Source organism: Artibeus jamaicensis, unplaced genomic scaffold, assembly GCF_021234435.1.
Source record: "Artibeus jamaicensis isolate MK-2021 breed Jamaican fruit bat unplaced genomic scaffold, CSHL_Jam_final contig_797, whole genome shotgun sequence".
Classification (NCBI taxonomy): Eukaryota; Metazoa; Chordata; class Mammalia; order Chiroptera; family Phyllostomidae; genus Artibeus; species Artibeus jamaicensis.
Window position 1 is genome coordinate 2,288,171 of NW_026521977.1, and position 25,348 is coordinate 2,313,518.

The 25,348-nt window shown below is 49.7% G+C and overlaps 1 protein-coding gene across 8 annotated transcripts in view; it reads right to left on the reverse strand.

Moving 5' to 3' along the window:
- Positions 1–25,348, reverse strand: part of IRAG1 (inositol 1,4,5-triphosphate receptor associated 1) — a 116,275-nt gene that overhangs the window by 50,257 nt on the left and 40,670 nt on the right. For 3 of the 8 annotated variants that reach the window (XM_037133839.2, XM_037133841.2, XM_053672970.1), the window contains exons 2-10: positions 21,892–22,049; positions 12,014–12,114; positions 10,819–10,889; positions 8,605–8,778; positions 7,466–7,546; positions 6,657–6,709; positions 6,405–6,452; positions 4,669–5,286; positions 2,392–2,470 (exon numbers count right to left, since the gene is read on the reverse strand). In XM_037133839.2, the coding sequence (XP_036989734.1) occupies positions 2,392–2,470; positions 4,669–5,286; positions 6,405–6,452; positions 6,657–6,709; positions 7,466–7,546; positions 8,605–8,778; positions 10,819–10,889; positions 12,014–12,114; positions 21,892–22,049 (1,383 nt within the window). Of the gene's footprint in view, positions 1–2,391; positions 2,471–4,668; positions 5,287–6,404; positions 6,453–6,656; positions 6,710–7,465; positions 7,547–8,604; positions 8,779–10,818; positions 10,890–12,013; positions 12,115–21,891; positions 22,090–25,348 lie in introns of those variants that run through there. The other 5 variants (XM_037133837.2, XM_037133842.2, XM_037133838.2 and 2 more) reach the window with 4 other exon arrangements.

The following is a 25,348-nucleotide window of genomic DNA, read 5'->3' on the forward strand; positions in this document are numbered from 1 at the left end:
TCAGGAAAAAGAAATAAAAGCCATCAGAATTAGAAAGGAGAAAGTAAAACTGTCATTTGCAGATGACATTACAGTGCACATAGAAAACCCTAGAGACTCCACCAAAAGACTATTTGACCTAATAAGTGAATTTGGCAAAAATAGCAGAATACAAAGTCAGTATTTGGAAATTAAAGGCACTTTTGTATATCAACAATGAAATATCAGAACCAGAAACTAAGAAAAAGTTCCTCACACTGGTGAGAATGGCCATCATTAACAAATCAACAAAGCAACAAGTGCTGGGGAGGATGCAGAGAAAAGGGAATCCTGGTGCACTGTTGGTGGGAATGCAGACTGGTGCAGCCACTGTGGAAAACAGTGGGGATTTTCCTCAAAAAACTAAAAATGGAAATGCCTTTTGATCCAGCAATTCCACTGCTGGGATTATACCCTAAGAATCCTAAAACACAAAATCAAAAGAATCTATGCAGTTCAATGTTTGGAGCAGCACAATTTACAATAGCCAAGGTGCTGGAAGGAACCTAAGTGCCCATCAGTAAGTGAGTGGATAAAAAAAACTGTGGTACATTTACACAATGGAATACTACACAGCAGAAAGAAAGGAGGAGCTCCTACCTTTTACAACAGCATGGATGAAACTGGAGCGTATTATGTTAAGTGAAATAAGCCAGGCGGTGAAAGACAAATATCATATGATCTCACCTATAACAGGAACCTAATGAACAAAATAAACCAACGAGCAAAATAGAACAAGAGACATGGAAACAAGGAATGAACTGACAGGGACCAGAGGGGATGGGGGAGAGTGTTAAGGGAGGAAGGAAGGGGAAGGGTCTAGGGGAAGAACGAGTATAAATGACCCATGGACATGGAAAACAGGGTGGTGATTGACTGTGGGAGCAGGGGGCGCATGGGAGGTAGGGGGTGGGTGGGAGGAGCAGGGGATAGCAACTGGGGAAAGTTGGGACAACTGTAATAGAACAAAAATAAAAAACAAACTAATTAATTTAAAAAGCAGGAACAGGAAGTTATATTTACCATCAAATTAACTGTGAAAAATAATAAATACAGGTAAATACCAGAAAAAATAGAAATTGTTGCTTTTTCAGAATTTATAAGGTAATGGGTGAAATTTTAAGGTAAATCTTTTCCTAGTGTTTTGAATGTGATTTAATAAACAAGTTAAAAATTAAACATAGAGCAGTATATATTAACTTTTCCAAAGATTTCCTCCAATGTGGTTAATTTTTTTAAAAAATTAGTACTTTAAAAAGTGTTGTCTTGGAGTGGTGAACCCACAGTACAATATATAGAGGTGTTACAGAATTGTACACCTGAAACCTACTGTATCTTTTGGACTATAAGATGCACCCCCCCCTTCAATTTGGGAGGAATAATGGTTGCTAATGTTGCTGCTGAGTTCTGTTTACATTTACATTGGTGAAATATTGTGTTATTTATGTTATTAAATATCTGACCACATTTTTTGCTTCAACACTTTTTTTCATATTTTTCTCTAAAATCTGGGTGCGTCTTATGGTCCGAAAATACGGGTATATGATTTTAATAACCAATGTTACCCCAATAAATTAAATAAAAAGGAAAATAATATAATAATAATAACACAAGAATAAAAATTATTAGAAATTTTACTTCTGGGAATTTTCTTGTTAATGTTGAATAGGTAGGTGTTAGTTGATATGCATTTCAGACCAGGGTCTTCCAGCATGGTTGGTGGCACTGTGGACATGCCCACATGACAATCCTTAAGCAGAAGGCTTCTGTGCTGAGACTGACCATGGGGAGCATGAGATATGAGGTATCAGGAGAGGTGAGGCAGGGCTGGCGGTGGGTCGCGGGGGAATGGGAGGAGGTCAGGGGGAAAATACCCGAAGTCTCATTTTTCAGAAGATGAGTCTGGCAGGATGGCTGGGTGGGGACTTGCACTCATGGAGAGGGAAGTGCTGGGGTTTGAACTTTGTGGTGACAGCAGATCAGAGAGCAAGAGATGATTCCGATGTCCTGAAAAGAGGAACTGTTCTATTTGGGTGGCTTCCTGGGTGTGAGAGGAAAAGGAAAAGGAAGTAGCAAAGTTCAGGCCTGGGTCACCCGTACAGACTCACGAGGTGCTAACAAGGCTCAAGGAAGCCTAGCAGGGTCTAGAAGGAGAGTTGGCTGGAAGGAGACAGTTTAGAGGTTCTCTGAGTGGGCAGGAAATAGGATCTGATAATTTATTCATCTGCAAATGTTAACTGAGGGCCTGCTCTGGGTAGGTCCACACTCACCGCTGAGACAGACAGAGGGTCTGCCAGGAAATCTATGGTTTAGACTTTCACCTTCTTTGATCAGCCCTGGCCTGAGGAGAGCATCTGCCCCGACTCCACCTACCTTTTTCCTGCTCAGCCGCTTCGCTAAGGTCTGGAAGCTTGAGCCCCACCAAGTTCTGATTTCTCATCAGGATGTGCTCCTTTTTCAGAAAAAGCAAAAGACAACATTTCAGATGAAGCATCAGACTGGACTCCTTCCTCAGTTTTGTCTATGGCTCTGTGGCCACTCAAACTACTGTGAGGGACCCCAGGGAAGCCCCCAAAGTCAGTGGAGAATCGTGACAAGGTGACATCTGGGGGGCACCAGAAAGACGGCCCTTCTCCCAGCCCATAAAGGTGCCTGAAACCCATCAGTGGCACCATGTTGTTTGAGATAAGAGCTATCTGCTTTGTAAGTAAGCCTGTGGGCCTCAGGGTGAATGAGCTGCCAGCCACAGCCACACTGTGGTTGAAGCAGGATAGACAGAAGCAGAGCCCGAGGCTGTAGGGATGGGAGGGTCCCCTGGGTGTGTACGGGGCTGCCACAGGAAACAATCTTTGCTTAGCTCATGGCTGTGCTCCGACCTGCTGGAGCTTCCTGTCCAGTTGTTCTAGGCATTGAGTGTCCACTGCAGGTATGTGGCCCAGCCCACACATTCTCAGTGGCCTGATATGACGCCTCTTGAGTTGTGACACCCTCCAGACAAATGAGGCCTGAGACTTGCTGCCTTAAGGCAGCAGGCTCAACAGTCACTGTCCTTCCTGGGATGTCAGCAGACAGATCTTGGAAAGAGATAGGGATTCTGTCCACAGTGTGTGGCCCAGGTCAGCCTGTACCTGCTCCAAGTCTATTATCAACACCAGATCAGCACCCCCAAGTGGAAATGCCTGACCCAGCTCCTCACCCCTGTGACTGGTGCTATTAAGAGATTATCAGTCTCCTGTATATTAGAGGCCACTTGAATGGTTTGCCCCCTGAATAAAGAGGGAAAGGATGAGGCTTGTAGCCCAATAGAAGGCACAGGCTAGGGCCCTTCACCTGTTTCCTCAGCAGGCTCACAGCCAATCAGCTCTCAGCACACCGGGTTGGCATGGGGATACTCAGCTGCCAGAGCAGAGGTTAGTGGGACAGGGCCCCCAGGTTCTTTGTGGCTTTCTTTGCTGCAGAGAAAGCTTGCAGGGGTATTGGGTAGGGGTGGCTTCCTGCCTGGGCCTGGCCTCTCTTCATTGCCAGAGGTCCATGAAGGCAAATACCTGGGCCTTCTTGGTACCACGTTCCCAAGAGATCTAGGACTAAGGCCCACCACAAGCAGCCCTTCCAGGCCTGTGTGACCCACTAATCAGCAAGGCCTTCCTGACTGGGTGGGGTCTTCCGTATAAAATGTTAACATCAGCAGCCAGGCCCCAGCTCCCCCGGATCCTCCGACTCAGCATCATGGAAGGTTGCTGCATAGGACACTTGTCAGCACTAGAGTGTGTTCCTGCTAGCACAGAAACCCCCTCACTTGTGCTTCACTGCTAATGAGTATCTCTCTTCCTTCCCTGTTCCACGGCCCTGTATAAAGGAGCCAGGAGACTCTTGTCCAGCTCAAGCTCTGGGGGTGCCAGGTCCTGCCCTGTGGAGTCCTGGTTGCCTTGGCCGGTGGCCTCAGTTGGCCCTCTGGGGAAGGACTGGATAAAACTCCTTTGTTCTGTTGACCTCTTTTGTCACTCACACCATGGCCTTTCTCCCTTATCTCTGAACACTTCCAATCACCCCCTGCATGTGGTGGCAGCCCCATGAGAGACCACCGTACCTGGTTTAATAGCCAGTAAAGGTTGGAGGACATTGTGGATGCTGGAAGGAATTCAGCATGGTGGGGAGCAGCCCCGCATAGCCATTATTATATGAGGCCCTTCGTTAATAGACATCAGGAAGGAAAGCCCGGGGGCATGATAAAGGAAAAAAGCTATTTCATCCTTGCCTAATCCAGTCCTGGGCATGACAAGGCACTCCATCAAGGGCTTCCTGTTTGTGAGCCACCAGCACCAGCTGGAGGGGGAAAAACTCAGCCCAGGACTGCGGGCCCATGTGCCTCCATATACCACCTACCCCTGAAACGTGGCATTGTGTGGCAACCATATCCCACACCGACCCCACCCCAGCAAGTGGGGTTAAAGCACCTGAAACTGGTGTTTGTGAAGACTGTGTGCACCGTGGACCTGATTTATCAGGGTTGGAAAGTTTAGGGCTCCCAGGAGGCCCAAGTCCAGGCCAGAACTGCCCTGCCCCAGGGCCCAGCCCAGCCCAGTGGTCCTCCATCCAGAGGGTCCTGGAGCAGTGCTCCCCACAACACCCCAGCTGGCCCCCATAACCCACCTCTCGGAGCTTGGTCAGTTTCTGCATCCTCACAGGCTGCACTTGTATCTGAAAGTCTTTGAGTCCAGGCGCCTTGGCCAGCTTACTGCTGGCTTTGCCTGCAAAACGCTTCTCTTCCTCTGCCAGGGGCAACTTGGCAAGCACTTTCTGTAGCCGGGGGCCAGGTTCTTCAGGGGCACTGTCCCGGGAGAGCCCCCGAAGCAAGGGTGGCCGGGAAGGAGGGGGCTGAGGCTCAGCTTTGGAGGCAACCTTGGATCCTGCTGGCTCTCCAGTTGTGTCTTTGCCCTGGGGGTCCAAGGGTACTGCCCCTCCAGAGCCCTGGGCTGGACTTCGGGGCAAAGGGTTGCCCTCCCTGGCTGTCTTCAGTAGTGGCTTGTCCAGCTCGCTCTCAGCAGGGCCAGGCTGGGGGCTGTTCAGAGCCATTTTCCCGCCACAGCCTGTGCCAGAAGCTGGGCCTTTGGGTGGGGCCTCCAGACACTGGAGGGGATCAAAGTTTTCCTTTTGTTCTATTGCAATCTCTTTGGACTTCTCGACTGTGGGAGAGCGAGGAGTCAGCCTGCCCTGAGACACTTTCCTCTGGTCATTTTGCTTCCGGTCAGCTAGCCCTTTGGGGATATTCTGAAAGAGACAAGGTAGAACTAGGACCCCGGAGGCAGGCTGAGGAGGAGACAGGTGGGGCCACTTCTGCTGTGGGGCCTCTGACCCATAGACCCTGCTAAGGGGTGTGTGTGTAGGGGTGAGAGCTGGGTGGAAGTCTGAGCCAGTAAAAAGGACCCACAGACAAGCCTAAGGCTTGTAAAACACACAGGACAAGGGATCTGCCATTCAAAATCTGCCAAGAATTTCCAAAGGGCTAGGAGCTGGAGGGAAGAGTGGAAGAGAAGGCAGCTTGGAGCAGTCACATGTTTTGACCTTGACTCATTTGACCCAGATTCTAGTCCCCGCTCTGCCTAGCAAAGCCCTTAACTTTTAGGGACTCAGATTTCCCATCAGGTTTGTGAACCCTCTGAAATCATATGCAAATATATGTGTATGTTTGTGTGTGTGCGCGCACACGCGCACATGATGTACGTCTTTTTCTGGGAAGAGAATCCATAGTTTTTAACAATTTCTCAGAGAGTTCCATAACCCAAAAAAGGTTCAGGATAATCAGATGAGGTAACCCTTGCAAAGGTGATAGCTTACTGCTCAGTTTATGCTCCTTTCATTGCTCAAGGGAAACCTGCTTTGTGAGGAGCAGGTTGGGCCATGTCTGAATATTTGTGTGGCTGTTTTGGATGCGTGCTGAAACTCTCCCAGAGGACTCTATCCCAGACCCAGTTCTAGATGAGACTGTATTGTATGCTACCCTCAATACCCTCTCGAGTGCTTGTGTGGGGGAGAAATGAGGTTTTCCTGGCTGCCCCTGGGAAGAACTCCAACCAGGGGCTGGAGCTTTCCTGTGGTGCTCACTAGAGCAGCAGTCTTGCCTAGCTCTTGCTGGGCCCAGCGGTCTCCCTGGTCACTGGCTGGTGGTACAGGGCTACAGCCAGTTCACCATGGAGTTCACCCCCCTGAATCCTGCCTCCTCACTCCCTCCATCTCAGACCGCCTGTTACAATAGGGCAGAGGAAACTTCTTGCTTCCCCAAACTTGACCCTCCACTCATGTTTGCCCCCTCACGGGCTGCCCAAGGCCAGCCCAGGCTTCTGGGACACTGTTCTCCCACACCCAAATTGGGCAGAGCTCAAACTCACAGGCTCGCCAAGGTGAGGTGAAGAGACTTCGGCCTCATCCCCCTTCTGCTGGAGAAATTAAACATGAGTCAGTCGGTAATGTGAGGGGATCACGCCTCCCCTTGAAATACCCACAAGGAGGCCTCCAGCAGTGGCCTCCCCAGCCCAGCACCCTCATTTCAGTGGGTCATGAAGGGCCTTTCAGGGTTCAAGGGTAAGAGGAGAGACCAGATGGCATAGAAAACCTGGATGGGTTGAGGGTGACCCTGTTACCTGTGTTGGTGCTCCAGGCGGAGGGGACTGCGGGCCACCGCATGCATCCAAACCTGGAATGGTCCAGACACCGGTGAGTGACATGCAGTACCCCATACCCTCAGCCCTTCCTTTAGCAAAACACATCTACTTCCCCAGAATGTCCCCCCCTTATCTTCCTCAGGCCTGGGAGCCAGTAACGCCACCGTGCGTTGAGCACCTCTCGCATGCCAGGTTCTGAAGTGAATCCTCATCTAATCATCACAGAAACCGCACAAGGAAACTGAGGCAGAGGGAGAGCAAGGCCACACAGGGTATGTCAGTGCTGGGATCTGGACCCAGGCTGCCCGGCCTGAGCCTGAGCTTGCCCCATGGCTCTGAGAAGGGCCGGCTACTGTCCCTGGCACCCTCCTTCCCTTGCTGACCTGACGGTGCGGCCCAAAACAAGCCTAATGAAAGGACAGAAACCAAAAGCCAAGAGTGGCCCAAATAGAGGATCTGAAATGACCTCTCTCTGTCTTCTCTCTAGGCAGAGAGTGCAAGCCACAGCCCCCTTCCCACCACCCTGCCCCTGTGCTCACCCAGCCTACCTCACCCTGGGCTAGACCTGTCTCCTCATGTTAGCTTGAAACCCCAAAGTTACATCCACCTGCTGCCTCTGAGGCAGCCCAGCCAGGCCCAGCTGGGAGCCCCAGAGGAGGGGCCCTAACAGGGGTTCTGCCTGGGAGGCCTTTAAGGTGAGAGGCCTCATGGTCAGTCCACGGAAGGGGCTGAGCTGCCACCCACCGGGAGAAACCAGGGCAGGAAATGCCGAGGGGGCTGGACCTCACCAGGCAGCGTGGGGACCGTGAGTGAGTTGCTCCTCGAGGACGTAGGAGAAGCTCCGGGGCTGAGGTTTGGGGAAGCAGCTGCTGAGACAAACACACATTGGCCAGCATTTGTGAAGGTTTAGGACTTCAGTTGAACAAAGACATCTTTTCAGGTATTTCTGACCTCTGGGAACTGGGTCTTCCTCCTTGAGATCAGGGGCTGATTCTGGACCACTGTAAAAGGGTCCTACGGCAGCCCAGTGCCTCCCTGCTGCCAGCCCAACAGAGGGGTCCCCAGGGTCACCTGCAGGGGCGAGGACTGGGATCACAGTCACCAGCTTGCCTGGCCTGACCTCAGAGCAGCTTGTAGAAACAGAGGACCCAGCATTGTCTGGCAGGCCCAACTGCACAGGCTGTACCTCCTAGACTTGACGGGTTGGCCCTGATTTCAAATGCTCCCCTGGCCTCCTCAGTACATGCAGACTTGTCTGAAACTTGTCTGCTCTTTGCTCGGGAAAAAGAGCGACTTTAACCAAAGGGGTAGCAGGGTGGATTTCAGGGCCCAGGAACACCTTCCTTCTAGTCCAGAAATTCCATAAAGACACCAAAGACCACCTTCCCCCTCCCCCACAGTGCTTAGGATCCTTCCTACAGCCCACGGCTGGACATCAGGGAGAGGGAGTACCAGCCCTTCCAGACCCATGCAGAGGAGGTGCCCACAGAGCAGGCTCTCCTGGGGAAGGGTGGGGGGCAGTCAGAGAGACCCTGTCCATGCAGATGCCCCAGGGGTCTGTGCACACCAGCATCACAGAGGATTTCTCTCTCTGTGAGAGTCAGAGCTGGGGAAGGCGCCATAGGTTCGTAGTCTGGCACTTCTTATAGCAACAGTAAGACACAATAGTCACACACGGGACCAAAAAACAAAAAGCAGAGCTTTCTGGCTAGAGCTGAGTCATTATTTTGAAGCTCCTGAGATGGGGTAAGATGTTTTCTTCTCACAGGATCCTCTCCTAAGGCTTGGTCCTCCTGGGCCCAGATGCATGGGAACACGCACGTCAAAGCCCGCCCCGTGAAAGCAGGGCTCCCGGTGCAGCTGGGGCCTGGCTCTCCCACTCCCAGCCCCCCTCAGGGGGGCTCAGGGCAGCCCGTGTACAGCCTACCTGACGGGGAGTCTCCGGGGCTGCTCCTGGACCTCCTCCCGCGGCGGGTCAGGAATCGCTCACTCACCAGCTTGGCTTCCTCCAGCAGAGCCAGGTTTTTCTTCTTGTCTTCCTCTGAGATGCTGATGTCTGGCAGCTGGTCATTTACTAGGTCAATGACATGCCCTGCAGGGTCTTCAGATGGAGGGTAAGCATAGGGTGAGAGTCCCTGCCACTCCACACCCCAGCGCAGGGAGGCTGCCCAGAGAAGACGCGGCCAGCCAAGCCTCCGCCCAGCGCTGGGCTATGAAGAGAGCCGAGTGGGGGCAGATCTGGCCTCCTCAGCAGGTTTGGCCTCTCTGGCTTGTAGCCTGTGGCTGGGGCAGGTCCTGTCACAAATGGTCATGAAGCCATCTAGGTTCCCACTACTGTCCTAAACTCTGCTGTTAGGGAAAGGTCAGCCCTGGGGACTCTGTTTCTTCAACCAGCTAGTGAACTCAAGGTGTGTAGCTAAAGGGGGCACTCATGGGTCAAAGTCACAATCTCATGGCCTCCTTCTCTCCCTTCTTTCCTCCACTCACACTGTTTACCCCCATTCTTCTTCCAAGCTGCCCCTTCTCTGGGTGAGTGACACCACCTCTCACTCAGCTGCTCAGAAACATGGGAGACGGGAGCCATTCCACAGCCCCTCCCTCTTCCTCAGTCCCCGAACATCCAGCCAACTGACCATCAAGTCCTGATGATCACTCATGCTCTGTGAGTACCTATCTCCGGACTGTGCCCCTCATCTCCATTCTTGCTCATTAGCTCTTACCTGCACAATTACATCAGCTTCTTCATAGGTGCCCCCACCTCCAGGCTATCCCCTCCCTCTCATCCTCTACCGCCTATCAGAGTGACCTTGCTCAGAGCCATATCTGACCATGCCATCCTCCTGCCTCACCTCGTCAGGACTCTTCAAGGAGTGATGTCTAAATGCCAGACTGGGCCCAGCCTCTTTTGATGACCCCATGTACTCGTCCTGAGGTCACTTCCCTCCAGCCCCTCGGTGGTGAGTGGCTCCCATTGTGCCTCTCTAGCTTCCATTCCCCCTTCTGTTCATAGCTCCCCAATTTGCATTGAGTGGAATCCTTCTCAATTACTTTAGTCAGGAAGGGGCTAACCCCACCCCCACCTCATCTCAACTGCCAGGAGTGGGACTGTGTACCGGCCCTGGCCAGTCAATGAGTTCAGTGCCCCTGGCCACAGGGACTGGCTCAGGGACGCCATGGGAGGTCAGTGAGAGGCAACCCTGGGCACTGTGTTGGATGGTGGGAAAGAGGAACCCGAGTTAGAGAGGAGACCTGAGAGATGGGATGGGACAGTTACTAACGATCCCACTTGGGCATCTGGATTCAGCACGACCTGAAAACACATTTTGATTTTTTAATTGTAATGATTTCATTTTAACTTTTTCTTCTGGTTTAAGCTATTCTGAGTTGGATTTCTATCATTTGAGAGCCCCACCGACACACACAGCAGATATTCAGTTGCTCTGTATGGCTTCTGCCCCCAGCACATTGCTTCTTCTACCTGGAATGCAATGCCTTTCCTCCCTCTTGTCTATCTCTCCAGCTTGCTAAGGTAACTCAGATATTCTCTCCTCCGGAATACTCATCCGAACGTCCCCCTCTCCAAGGAGAACTGGGCCCCTTCCTGCTTCCATTTTCTTAACACTCCTGCAAAGGGCCTTACAATACAGCGTCCTGATTATATCTGTCCACTTCTCGGTGTCTTCACAGACTATGAGTAACACGAAGGGGACCAAGTCTGTATCGTATCTGTGCTCTGATGGTCCAGAGCAGGCCCTGAGGGGCCACTGGGGTGGCTTTACATCCGGGCACATACCTGCCTGAGGCGCAGAGGACTGTGCTCCCCGAGTCCCGAAACTGAGCGTCATGCAACTCTTCTGTCTCCCTTTGACTTATTTCATCATCTGCCTCAACACACCCCGGTCTTGTCTTTTTACCAAAAGACACTGAGATGAGACATTATACCTCTTCTGGGCTCAAACACTGAGGGGCCCATTGACTTTGTTCTATTGGGCTCATAGGGATGGGGCTGCCTGAGGAGCAGGAGAGGGCAAGGCGCCCGGCCTGGCCCGACTGCCAGACCTCTATCTTCCTACTCAGACACACCTTCTGCCGCACCCCTATGTCTAGTTGCAGGAGAAAGATCAGTTGGCCTTGCCCTTACCCACAGAAGTCAGCGGAGTGGTGGAAACCTTCAGGTGTCGGTGAGAAAGCCTCCGGTGGGGACTGTGAGCTCTGAAAGACCAGAGACTTCTTATTAAGAAAATTGGTCCACAGCTTGGAAATAGGCAAACAGATGCCTGTCTATTTTTTTTCAGAGTCATATGAGAGCATTGCCTTACAAGCTTTTCTAAGTTTGGGAACTTGTTAGACGTGCAAATTCTCAGGCTCCACCCCAGACCTACTGGGTCAGAAACTCAGGTGAGGCCCAGTCATCTGTGATTGGACAGGCTCCCCAGGGGGTCTGATGCCCGCTACAGCTTTCTAGCCGCTGCCCTAGCGAGATGTTGCTTTGACTATTTGCTGTTTATTAGGACTCAGACTGAGTGAACATCTAACTTATAGAAAGCTCCTACAATATGAATAATTGTCATCTAGTAGAGATGCAGATGATTTCTGCTTAGGTAAAAAGATAAAAACATGGTTTCATTGCCCTGTGGAACAGTCACCTATTTTATTGTATCTAATGTAGCAATTTTATTCCAGCATTTCTTTTGACCCCACTGATTATATATGTATATCCATTTCTTATATCTTCCTTTGAAATGGCTTTGTTGCCCTGATGATGGGTCCCTCCTTAATGAGTTAAATATTAAATAGTGAGCTTTGACACATGCTCACTATATATTTGCGTGAGAATTATCTTTGCAACATTTTGGAAACAGTACTTAGGCAATTTCATTCTAGCTAGATTAGTGAGCTGGCTAGTGCTGTAACACCAAGGCAGTGATGTCTCCCGAGCCTGTGGGCTGATGTCCCTCCTAAGAGATCATCCTCCACACAGGATCCACTTTGGCCAAGGGCAAGACTCTACCTTCAAAGACTCGCATCTTCCAGGTCTGTTTGTAAATATCTGGGCACTTATATAGGAAATTCCTCTGCTATGATTTGTGCTTTTCTTAAAGGCTAGCAGACTGCAAAGAGCCAAATCCAGGAGAGAAAAAATAATTTGGGAGAGAGGAGAAGATAATGAAAAATCCCAAGTTCTCTCTCACATTTTGAAAAGTTGCTTGATTGTATTTTCATCAATAAAATGATTGAAGGAAGAAGGAAAGATTTATAAAAATATAGCTGTCTAATCCTTATGTGCTAGGAAATATTGTTCTTCACAGCACAAAGATCAGGCACCTGGGATGTACCTGTTGGCCAGGTTTTTGTCACTTTCTCCTTCTGGCGAACTGGCATCCCCGGTCAGGACAATGGTGGGTGGGCTGCAAGATACTCCTGTGGCTGGAGGGCCCTGGTGGTTTAGAACAAAAACACAGATGGAGTTAGGCTTGGAATGGAGGAAGCTTCCAGGAGCTGGGCCATTTATTCCAGCGTCAAGAAACTCAGAGCCATCCTGATTAAGGGGATGAATGTAGTTTATTTGGATTATTCAGAGGTTAATCCAGCTTCTTCATTCCCCGGAGGGCATTCACCTGAGTTTAACCAGGTCCACTTTTCACGCACTGAGATTAGGGAACCTCTAAGCCCTCCATGGTGACAACCTAGGAACTCACTGACAATCCAGAGAGAAGTGTCGCAGCCTGCTCCAGCCTGGCTGGAGGAAAATGAAGGTCAGGAGAAGAGGTGGCGGGACCCACACATTCCTGATATACACTGACAGTCCTACATTTGTGTAACTGTTGTGCTTAAAATCTTCTCCACCAGTGCCATTTTTTTCTTTTTAAACCACTTTATTAAGGTGTGGTTGATATACAGAAATCTGTACATTTTTAAAGTATACAACCTGGTGAGTTTAGAGAGTATACACCCATGAAATCCTTACTACCATCTATGATATAAACCTATTGCTCGCTTCCAGAAGTTTCCTCTTGCCTTTTACTTATGGTAATAATGATGATAAAAACACTTACAAGATCTACCCCCTTAACACATTTTTAGGTATGCAATACAGTGTCGTTAACTCCAGGCACCTAGGTCTCTGGGACTTACTCATCTGGTACAACTCCCACATCACCCTGACGGGGCTTCTTTCCCGTGCGGCCCCATGGGCGGCTGTTACTATGGGAACGTCCACCGAAACACTGACTGTGCTTGTAGTATGTGTGAGGTCCCTTCCCTGGGTGGAGTTTACTTTGATCACGAAAGGTTGAGCTCCGAATATATTCATGTTTATCATACTTAGATTTTTTTCTTCTATGAATCCTTTAGTGAACAAGGAACAGATGTACTTTGGCTAAAATATCATTTTCATGCTCTTTATATCATACGGTTTCTGTCCTCCCCTGGCAAGCGGCTTTTAAAACTCCCAGCATGCTTTGGTGCAGATGGGCCGGGTGTAGGTAAAGGGGCGGGAGGCCAATCTTTAATTTCTGCAGGTCGGATTCTAAAAAGAAGCAATCATGGTGGTGGTGATGGGGTTATCTATATACTCGTTTCTAGGAGCTGACTATATTCAGGCTGCTAAGTAAAATATAGCTTATTTGTTTTATTTTATTGACACACTACCTAGTTCTTAAAGCAATTCAAAGTAACCAACAACGAAGAGAAAGATATAAACCATGAGCTGAGACTATAAAAAGGGGGGAGTGACTTGGTCAGTAGATACACCCCCAGAAGATAAACAGAAATGCGTATTCCTTCTACCCATCCATGATTTGACTCTGAGGTTAAACCATTTAACATGAAACCAAATGAAGCTGTGGTCCGTGTGGTCTAGGCTCCAGGAAGGAAAGCGTTAAAGACTGGTTCAGCAGACAAAAAAAAAGTGTAAAAAGAACTTCAGTCTTCACTCTCACCTCTCAAAGGACAGGAAAGGGGAAGAATCTCCCCTCCTGGGTTGCCTGTCCTGACCCCTTTGACTCTTCCTGCTCACCCTCCCCACCCAAGTTCTCTCTCTTTCCCTCCCTTCTTCCCTCCTTGGTTTACTCTTGTTCCAGCCAATTATTTACCAAGCAGATTGTCTTGATTCTTCTCTTTATGATTGACTCACAAAAGTTTCTAAAAGTCTTAGGTTGTAAGAGACAGCCCAATCTGTAAATATTCTCACATTATTCTGCTTTATTTTGTCCATCCTGCAAACATTTACTGAATGCATGTTATGTGTTGGGGTCTTTGGCAGGGCCTGGAAGACAAAGGTGAACCAGTCCACAGCAATGCATTCCAGTTAGCACAATGGGATGGAAAATGGGTTGGAAGTACCCACCTCCATCCCTCATCCCCAGGTAGTACCCAGGGCCTGGTGCCCACAGTGCTGACACTGGTGAGGTCAATGGCCCACGAAGCTCTTGGAGGAGCTGGTTTCTGGTGAAAGTTTTCTCTGCCTTCTTGCTAAAGGCCACTGGCAGCAAAGCTCTCCTGAGGTGGCTGCCACCCACGGGGCTGCAGGCGTGGCTGCAGGCACCCTCACTCGAAGGAGGGTTAGGGCAGAGGTGCCCACACAAAAAGACAGAAGCAAACCACGGGTGGCAAGTGCCAGGCATGTAACCACACAATTTTAAGTTGTTTAAAAGCTAAGAGGCACGAAGCAACTGGGGAGAAATCCTTTATCCTGATGTAATGTCCTGGACTACTCCTCCCTCTCTCCTTCCAATGTGTACAAAACGCACAGCGATAAAATCAGTGTTCTTTCCCTGATCAGCTCACAAAATGGCCAGGCAAGTTCTGTACAACCTCTAGTTTTGTTCAACACTGTTTTGTGGGGAACATTCAGTCTTGTGTGGGCTGGGTTTCACTCTGGGGAGACAGTGATTCAGTGGAGGGTGTGGGACGACTCAGGGGGCCTCTGGGGTGACTCTGCCAGGTGTTAACAGTGTAAATACCCATGCTGCTCCCACTCTGACCTGCCAAACAGAGGCAGGACCCAAAGGAAGCTTGCTGGGCAGTTTGCCCAAAATCCCCCAGGCCAATTACTAGCTTCAGGATTTCAAGGGCCTGGGTCTTGGGAGCCACACTGATTCATGATACATCTCACTTACTAGCTGTGTGAATGGGAGCAAGTTCCCTTGACTCTCTGTGCCTTGGTTACCTCATCTATAAAATAACTGTCACAGGGTAGTTAAAAGAATGAAACAGGTTGATACGGAAATAGAATTGCCAGATAAAACACAGGATGCCCTGTTATATTTGAACACTGAGTCATTTCTTAGTATCAGTGTGCCCCAGATATTGCATGGACATAATTGTATTTTTATTGTTAAATCTGGCAGCTTCAGATGGTAAGCTTGTGGGGGACACCTGGCCCCTTAGTAAATGCTGAGTGTCAGATATTATTCTGTTATTGCTACCTTTGGGACTCAATTTATTACTTTGGAACTGGGTTTTGAAAAAAAATCGCCCCTCTCAGTTTTGGGTCTGAGTGATCCTTTGGAGGTAAATTAGGGGGCCAGCCTTTCTGGTGGGCTCAGCTTTCCCGGTGCAGCCGCAGAGCACCTTCTCCAGGCCTCTGAGCACACAAGCCTGAGCAATCGACGACTCCGGAGAGGCCCACGTCCAAGGCCGCATCCACCTGGCTCCATTCCCTCTCTCACCACCTGCTTCTTGGGCCAAGTACACCTGCCCTTGAGGCTTTCAGACATGAGAAGCAAAGGAACAAATGTGGGTAGAGGGAAGTGACACTTTCTCAAACCTGCTGTGTGCTGGGCCCTGTCCCAGACACTTCCGGTGTGTTTTCTCATTCATTCCTACCAGCAATCCTGTGAAGGAAACTCACAGACTGGGGGTGATAATACCCCCCGACCTCATAGAATCATGAAGAGGAAATGGGAAGAAAAAGTGAAGGCCCTGGCCGTGAAGTGGGTGATTGGCACATTTCTTTCCTCCTTCTCCCATTTCAGTCCCTACCTTACCCATGGGAAAACAGCCTGGTGCAGGGCTGTGCAGGTGGTAGATAGTAGAAGGGACTAAACACTAGGCCTGGTGGCCTTCCCACTACAGAAGCTACTCTTTACCATCATCTGGGTCTTTGGTCTCACCTCCCTGATCCTTTCTGGTGACACATAGGTTTCCAACCCGCCTTTCTAGTTCTTCCAAGCTGCACCCTCCCTCATAAGCCCCTTCTTCCAGGCAGCCCTCACAGCACAGGGCTGAACACACAGCTAAGTAAAGATGGCAGGGGCACCCCTCACCCTTCCAGGGGCCCAGACTCCCCAGGGGTCCACTCCCTTCCCTGCAGTCAGCAGAGCACAGGGGAGCTGGGCCATCTCCCCCAAGCTCACCCACCCTATAAAAAGCCAGCAGGTCACATTTTATTCTCCTTAAATAAACTTATAGAAACATTTAAATGTTTATTTCACTCTTAAGTTCCCAGGAATGCACAACAGTTTCTTAACTGCCTGGGTACAGGGATAAATATAGGCCAATGTCCTAGATGGGAATATTATCTTCCTTTCCCCAATGTCACATGACTAGGCCTGGGCTAGGAAGCTGCAAGCCCCAGCGGCAGCCGCAGCCCAGCGCTGGCAGGAGTGGAGAGGTCAGCTCCTGCACTTGGGCCCTGGCGGAGAGAAGGACCCTGCCAAAAGGCTGCGTGGGGCAGTGGAGTTAGGGAGCCTAGGCTGGCATCCCACCTGGGAGACCCTGGACAAGTTACTTAGGTTCTGTGAGTTTCCTGTTCTCAAACATTATGTGGCACTAACAATCCCCATTTTCCAGGCTTGTCTGAAGGATTTGACCAGATAAAGTAATAACAATAATTACGGGGAGGTGGGGGTGGAGGGTGGACCCTGTGGTGGCTGCATCCCCAGGTCGCTCTCTCACAGCCTGGAGGACAAATGGGGGCTACCTCTGGGGAGAGGGCCCAGCTGCAGAGGGAATCACTGCTCTTCCGACAGGGCAAAAAGACTCTCTGGGGACTTGCGAGAAAATGATTATTCCAGAGGCGAGTCCCAACGGTACAGGAGAGCAGAAACGCCTCTGCTCCTCCCTGCCAAGCACAGAGGACTAGTCCTGGGTCTGTGAAGGCTCCCTAGAGCCTCCCCAGTAGATGCTCCCTCCCCCGTGCACCCGCGCCCCGCCCTGCTTCTGGTGGGCCTTCTCCCCTACTGTTGTCCACTCTGTTCCTAGGGATCAGGGCCCAACAACCACTGGTCACCCTGGCTTCTTCATCACCATTTTGACTCTCATGCCAACAGATTTCAAGAGTACTGAAGGGCACACACTGTCTGTTAGCCTTACCCCACGGAGAGTGTATCACTCAGCGAGCCTGTCACGCATCCATCTTCACCTTCCATCCTCCCCTCCTCCCTCCTTTCCTAACACCACTCTGCCTTCCATCCCTCCCTCTCTTCAGTCCAGGAATTTAATCATCCAGCTAGCCTGTTATCCACCCAACCTATCACCCATCCCATCCATCCACCCAACCTCCCCCTAAGCAGCCAGCACATGCTACAGCCTATGCTGAGAACTGGAGACACACACAGGAGAGACACAACCCCAGACCCTAAGCAGCTCCCGTGGAGTCTGACGGGAGAATCAGGGAAACAGCGATGACAAGCTACTCCATTGTTCAGAACAGGAACAAAGGGCAAACAATTGTAATATGCATTCCTGACCATTGTAACAACCAACATTTCTAAAATGCTTCCTGGTTTGTCCTAGCCACTTACAGAGCAATAATCTCACAGCTCTTAAGACCAGAACCACTGGAAGCCATCTTGGTGGAACTGTCCTCTTGGCCCTTTACAGCTTCTTCTCCCTAGAGAACAAGGCATCAAGTATCTGCTCCTCCTGCCAGAGGGTCTGGTGTCCAGGACACCAGCTTTACCGTGGAGGGGGGACCAGGAAGGGGGGCACAGCCGGCAGGAACACCTCCGCAGAAGCTTGGGTTTCAATCTCCACTCGACCAGGACACAACTATGTGAATTTGACAACAACATAACCTCCCGGAGACTTCCTTTCTTCTATAAAATAGAGATGTGAGATGTACCTTGGAGGCATGAACGTATAGCAGGTGCCCAATAGATAGATGCCCCCAATATCTCATATACCCATACAGCAGGTCTTAATGTTTTACTGATAACTTATTTAAAGATATTTCATTGATGATCTTAACCGAGGCTGTTCTCACAAAGGGTGTAAGAAGGTAGGTGGAAATGAGCTCAGGGACAATGAATTCAACAATTGAAGCTTTCAAAGCTCTGACAGGTTTCTAGTGATTAGCATACACTTACTTACCCACTATAGTTGTCTCATCTGTAAATGGTTGTGCAGTTACTATGTGTTAAGTGCTTAGAGCTGTGCCTGCCACACAGGAAGATTATGGCACCAGGGCTCTCCCCACCCTGCACAATTCTCACTGGGTTCCAAGTGTTTTACACGTAGCAGCTATTTTGTCTTCATCTCAATCCTGCCAGAGAGAATTGCTTATTTGGGACTCCCCCCCTCCCCCGAGGGGACACACATTTTCTAACGGGTCTCCAGGGAAGTGCCCCTCCCTGTTCCAAAGCCACCCCAGAAACCACACTCAGGGCACAGCCTCACAGAAAGCGCTGTTGGGAGGCTTCAGTTCATTGTGAGTTTTGATCATGGCTTCTGATTAGGGGTGTAAAGGGTGTGTGTGTGTGAGAGTTTGAGAGAGTGTGTGTGCATGCGTGTACGTTCATGCGTGTATATGTGACAGTCTGTGTGCCTGTGCATGTGCGTGTGAGAGTCTGCATGTGTGCACGTGTGTGAGTCTGTGTGTGAGTATGTGTGTGAGAGCCTGTGTGTGTGTGTGTGCATGCAGAAATAAAAACAGGATCTAGGTCTCCTGCTTTAGTGCTTTTCTGTGAGAAGGGCTCAGCTAGCACTCGCGTCCGTCATGGGAAATGGGGGCTGGGGCCTGAGGAACCAGAAGTAGGGCTGGGCCCCGGGGAGCTGTAAACTCAGAAGGATGCTCCATTCTTTGCCTGCCTCACAGAGTGGGAATTCACACGCCACCGAGAGTTCTAGCCAAGCCCTCCTGGCCAACCCTCCTTCCCTGGCTGCCTGGTTTCCGCTGCTCCCAGGGACTGGGGCTCCAGCCTCCAGAGGCACCAGCCCAGCTCACAGGCCTGACACTCCCCGCAGGCCATGGCTGCCTGACAAGGGTTGTCTGATGGGTGGAATAGAGGGAGAAGCTCTTTACTGACAATGACTATGGGCTTCTGGAGAGTTCAGGGAGACCCAGTGTCTGTCCGTAAGGGCAGAGAATAAAAGAATACTGAATCTTACGTGGCTGTTAGCCTGAGCTCTGTTGTCTCTCAGCCCAAAGAAGGCACACAAAGGCTGGCTGAACAGACAGAGTCTAGGAGCCAGCTACTAACAGCTGCCCCAGCGAAAAGATGAGGAACAAGAGGCACAGAAAATTTAACAGACTCACCCAAGGTCTCTTGGCCAGGATGTGGAGCAGCTTAGCTTGGTGTGACTCTAGAATCCCAGTCTTAAACTCTGTGCTAATAGTCCTTCCTTATAAGACCTGGGCACCCTGGCATCGAACCTCCTGAATTCCTCATCGGTCCTTCTCCTGCTGGGCTCTGTCAATGCCAAAGCCATTAGACCCACAGTCTCTTATTTTCTTGATGTCTCCCAACACAGAGTTAGAGTCATGGCACTTGAATGGACTTTAGAGACCATGGGGTCCCACTCCTTCATGTTACAGAAGTCTGGTTCTAGCTCAAGGTCACAGAGACAGGGAGCCTGCAGGGACAAGGAATCTGGAGCTCTAGCTATTCCACAGGGGTTCTCTGCCCCTCAACTGTGTGATGAGCTCATGAAGCCCTTCCCCTGCTTGGTTACCCCTAAAAACTCGCCCTCACCTCTGACACAGTGGAGCTGTACCCATGTGTAGCTTGAAGCCATGATGGTCAGAAGGGCCAGCAGGCTTTTGTGCTGTCTAGTTTTGTGTCTCCTTGTGGAGAAGTTGGGAACCAAGATGAACTGAACTGAATGTAAAAGGATCTCTTCACGAAGGGTGGAGTTTCATAATTATCCATCTATTCTTCTTATTATTTAAGAATACTTTTTTAAAACCCTCACCTGACAACACTTTTTTCACTGTTTTTAGAGAGAGAAAAAAAGAGAGAAACACTGATGCAAGAGAGAAGTATTGGTTGGTTGCCTCCCACACGTGCCCAGGCCGGGACTAATGCCCAGACTGGGGATTGTACGTGTCGGATGGGGGCTCACAGGTACCCGTGTCCAGAACGGGGATCGAACCTGAAACCAAGTGTGTGCTCTGACCAAGAATCAAACTCGCAACATTTCAGTTATAGAATGATGTTCCAACCAACTGAGCCACACCAGCCAAGGCTTTTTAAGAGTACTTGTATTCTTGGGGAGCACAGTATGGCAGCTGTTTGGGGGAGTTGCCTGGGATTTTAAAGCTAGATTTTGCACCAGAACCTGGCTTAAGGGCTCTACCATTGTTAGTGAAGTGGATGGAAGTGGTCGGCGATAGCCAAGGCAGAGTCCAGGACTGAGGGGTAGTCATGCTAAGGGGCCGGAACCCTGGAAAACAGTGACCTGAGGATTAGGAGCAGTCACATTTGGCTCCAGATGTGAATATTTTGCAGAGGAACAATTTGGAGCCACTGAAAGCAACTGAGGAGCAGCGCCCTCTGTGGCCCAAGACATTCCTGGGAGGGGGGGTTCTCAATAAAACCCTGAGCTGGCTGCCTTCAGCCAAAGACATGGGGGCTTGGCCCACTGTCATTTAGAAATTCAAGGGCTTCCCAAGGCTGCCAAGTTTCTGCAACACCATGAGCTTGTGATATGAAAATACAAGAGGCCATTCTTTTCTAAATATTTATTATCTATGTTCCCAGAGTTAGGATGTGTGAGAAAACAAATGTCATCATAACATGAAGATATTCACTAAGAATCTTCTCACTTGTCACTCATATATATTCTTCGCTCACTTAACAAGTGTCTATCTCTTTTGATTGAGGGCAGTTGAGGTGACTGTCAGATGTAACAGGATGACACGAATTCAGTGCAAACTAACTGCAAAGTTCACGAGATGAAAGAAAACAAGGTTAGAGAGCTTCCCGTGCAGGGTCTTAGACCAATGAGGAGCAGCTGGAGCTGGATTAGTTAACAAATGAGGAACAAAATTATGAGGATGTGGTAAGATAGATTCTTCACAAGAGAATGACTTGAATATTGAAGGGTTAAAAGAGGTCCTTGAGAAAATAAATGAAGCTCTTACATACTAAATCACCAGAATCTCCTAATGAAGGTGCTATACAGTAAAATGTGAAGAAAGAGGTATCATGTGAACAGATCATCTTTTGATATAAAAAGAAATATACTCAGACTAAAATCAATACACTTGATTTTTTGTTCATTCTAAAAAGTGACATATGGCCCTGGCTGGTGTGGCTCAGTGGATTGAGCGCCAGCCTGTGAACCACAGGATCATTGGTTCAGTTTGATTCCCAGTCAGGGCACATGCCTGGGTTGCAGACCAGGTCCCCAGTAGGGGGCGTGCAAGAGGCAACCTCAGGTTGATGTTTCTCTCCCTCCCTTTTTCCCTCCTTTCCCCTGTCTAAAAATAAAATTAAATCTTTAAAAAAAATCTTTCTAAAAAGTGACATATAATCTATATTTTGTAGTATATATAGCTAAAAATAACTTGCTTTTATAATTTCATTTGTACAGTACAATCTCAATGAAACCCCTTAAATTGTCTTATTTTTATCACTTCCCTTTTTATAATATAATTTTGTTGAGAATCTTTCTCACAATTTACTATGAAAATTTGGTCTTTTTGAGCAGATCCACCTTAAGTGACTCTTGCTGGTGCTCATGACCCTGACATGACAAGCCTCTCCTCCAAGGCTTCCTCCTTTCCAGGAGGGGCCTCCAGGGTCAGGGTGGCTTCATTGCCCAGGAGGCCTCAGTCAGACACAGCCCGGGGGGTTCCACTGTTAGGGTGTGTGGGGGGCCTTGGGCAATTCAAAGCAAGTTTGTGTGTTTATTCTTCAGTGTGGGTGCTGCATACCTTTCCTAGGCATCAGCAAACGCTCCGGCCAGTCTGGGCACTGTGTCCTCAGCCCAGGGTGCTTGGCTTGGCCCTGGCCAGGCTGGCTGCAGGCAAGGAGGGGGCACTTACTTGGCCGTTGGGGCTGCGGGCTGCCTGTGGCTCTCCGGGGGGCTCCTCATCCTCAGGAATGTGGGGCATGGCAGCCTTCTGACAGGAGTGGCCGCAGGTGCCCGGAACCTCTGCTGTGTCAGACCCAAAGATGCTCCAAGAGGCCTGGGCTCTGCAGGCTGAGGAGATGCCAAAAGGACAAGTCAAACCCACTCCCATCCCTGACCCAGGCTGGGTTCCATTTCTAAAGGTCATGAGCCGCAGAGAGAGCCTGCCTGAGTTTGCATCAACAGCAGAGGTGGAAATAAAGGGCATTTGGAATCGAATTTCCTTCTGTTCACTAGCACTGTTTACAAAGTCAGAGGTGGCCTTAGAGATTTTGCATCCAATTTGGTCCCTGCAGTAAACACAACTATGCCGGAAGGGAGAAAAGTGCTTCAGCCTCTACACAACCACAGCTAAGGAGGACGCTGCTTTGGGATCATCAGATGGACACCATCTATTGAGCACCTACTGGTGCTAGGCACTATTCTAGGAGCACTACCAACCGTGCCTAATTTCATCCTTATGAGGACCTCCAATGCATGTGTCAACATTCACATTTTATAGATGAGAAAACTGCTTCAGAGAGGGGCAGCCACTTGCCCAATTCATATAAAGAACCGCAAGTTGAATCCAGATCTCTCTGATTTTGAGGCCAGGGTTCTGTTATACTCCACAGGCTTCTTTGGCCAAGCGGGGGAAGAGGAAGGGATGGTGTTTCCTGACTTCCTGCCTCATGGCTCACCTCACACTCTTCAGCTCTTCTAACCTTTAGTTCAGGGCTCTCTCACTTGAGGATGGACCTCATTGGCCCTGTCAGCCCTGCTAAAGCTGTGACTCTGGAGGCTTGGCCCAGGTGCATCTCATGTGCCTTGTGCAGTGCTTCCAGCAGCAACCTTGGGTTGCCTCCCCCAAAACCAGTCTGATCCTTTCCCCATGCTGTAAGCGGCCTTGAGGCCTGGCTGGGATTGATCCAAGTCAGCATAATCTCATTGATCTTGACATAGTAATTGTCTCAGGGACAGACTATGGATTTAGCCTAAGCCAATGAGCACGGGGTAGTGTTTGGGGGCCCGGACACTTTCTCTCACTCTGGGCAGTGGAGGGTGCAGATGTGGACCTAGTGCTGCTGATGCCACTCTGCGTCCATGAGGAAGGCCAGACTGAGGATACAACTGACACACAGAGGACGTGGCAGAGCCAACAGACCTGCCGAGAAACGGAGCTGGAGCCCTGATCCAAGTTTACCTGCAGGCTGAATCTTTCTAAGCCAGCCAGTCACATAAACAAATTTCAGTGTTTAAGTCTATTTGGGTTGAGTTTACTTGTATGTACTAACTTGTACCTACTCTACTGTCACTTGTGGCCATAACTGCTCTTTCATGTTTCCTGCTAGTCAAGATCTCTCCAGTGGGTCTGGCTCCTTTGCTTCCTCCTAGAAAGGGAGACCAGTGATGTTGGGTCTCCGTCTGGAGAGACAGAACAGCAAGATAGAAAGTGCACAGACTTTGAAACCAGATTCCTGGGTCTGAGTCTCCACTCTGCCACTCAGTGGCTGTGTTACTTGAATGTTGGCTTCACCTCTGATCTTCGGTTTCCTAGTCAGGGGAACAGAGATAAGAATGCCTCCTACATAGGACCGTTCCAGGGATGAAATGAAGCAGAGAGCCCAGCATGGGGTAGTGCTCATAGAGGCCATGTGGGTGCAGGAGGTCTGCAGACCAGGAAGCTTGGCCAGAGTCCAGGGGGCTTTGCCTGGCCTCTTCCCACCTCTAAATGCCTTCAGGCCCCTTTCCCCTAGTGGGGTGTGAACACTCACAGACCTGCACAACCAACATCTAGCCTATGGTTTCAGAGGTTCCCTGACGGAGCTGCTCTGCTGACAGGAGAGGAAAACCATCAGACACTGGGTCATCCCGAGACCTGGGCCTCAGCCACAGTGACGGGGCTGCTGGGACACACATACAGAGGACAAAGGACACTCTCATATGTGAGTGAGTACCTGCCATGTCCTGGGTCTTATGCAAGGTACAGACTGCTGGAGGCTGCAGGAGGATGAGGCAGAACTCCCCGCCATCTGCCATGAGACCAGATCCTCTTCTCCCCACAAGAAAGGGCTGGGAAAGGGTGCTGATCAGAGTGCTGTTGGGCAGGCTCATAGCTGGGGTCAGCTGTGGCCCCGACTGATGCCCACACGGGTCACATGCACCTCTGCCTGAGCTCCTGGAGGCAGGCGAGAGGGCTTATTCCTCATTGGTAACCAGATTTATCCAAAATTTTTTCCTTGCTTTTATTTGAAATCTGGAGAACTTTAGCCCTAGAGTGGCTTGATGTAACTGTCATCACGACTTTTGTCATTCTCTGTGGTGGAAAGGTAGTCCCATTCTCTGAAATAGTTAAGGTGACCCCTACTGGGCAGCTCAAGAAACCTCATCTCGAGTAGAATATCCATGAACTGCGCATTCATTCACTCATTCATTCAATTACCACAAGCTCTCGATTTACACTCACTCTACCAGGCCCTGTGTTAGGTGCTGGTGACATAAAGATGACAAAGATGTGGCCTTGGCCTTCAAGAAGAACAGAGTTCTGTGGCAGGAGGCAGCTGCAAACCAGCATAATGGGGTAAATAATTGGGATGTGAGAAGTTGCAGGGTCCCAGAAAAAGGTTCCTAATTATGGACATTATGATGGGTAGAATATGGTTTTAGTGAAGCTTCTCCCTTCGAAGTGGTGTTGGAGCTGAGCCATGAGCACTGACGTGCTGAATGGAATTTCTCTGAACAGACTAGGTGGAGGCCTCGGGGGAGGCAGGGCAGGAAGGGAGAAGCCACACTGGCTCTCAGGAGTGGGAGCCATGGGCCAGGTCACGCTGTCTCCCATCCCAAATGCTCACTGCATGAATAAATGGAGCTTTGTATCTGCACAAAGGTGAGCTCTGTGGTTAATTTCTACTATATTTACTTGGACTTCAGCAGCAGGACGTCAGTGGCACTGGTGTCAACATAGCAAGAGTATCCACAAACCCAATCCTATCATAGAGATTCGCTGCACCTCCCAAGAAACCACCTCAAATGATAAAGTGTGTGCAGATCCAGGCTGTCTTAATAGGGGTATAGTTTCCAAAACATGGGAGGTGACTGTTCCACTTTTTCTTTATGTCTTAATATGCGCGAAGTATATTGTGCTCTGCATACTATGAAGGATTCAGACAAATTGGCAATGTTCAAAAACAGGGAAGCAAGATGTAGGGACACAAAAAGTATGTTTAAAGAACTAGAGATGTTTAGCCTGGAGAAGAGAAGGTACATGGAGAAACAATATCTCTTCTCAGATACTCAAAAGCCATTCATGCAGTTCTGTTGTTCCCAAAGGGCAGGTCCCGGAACAAGACTGCAAGGTCAGATCAAAGCCAGGGAAGACTTCCTGGTGGTTG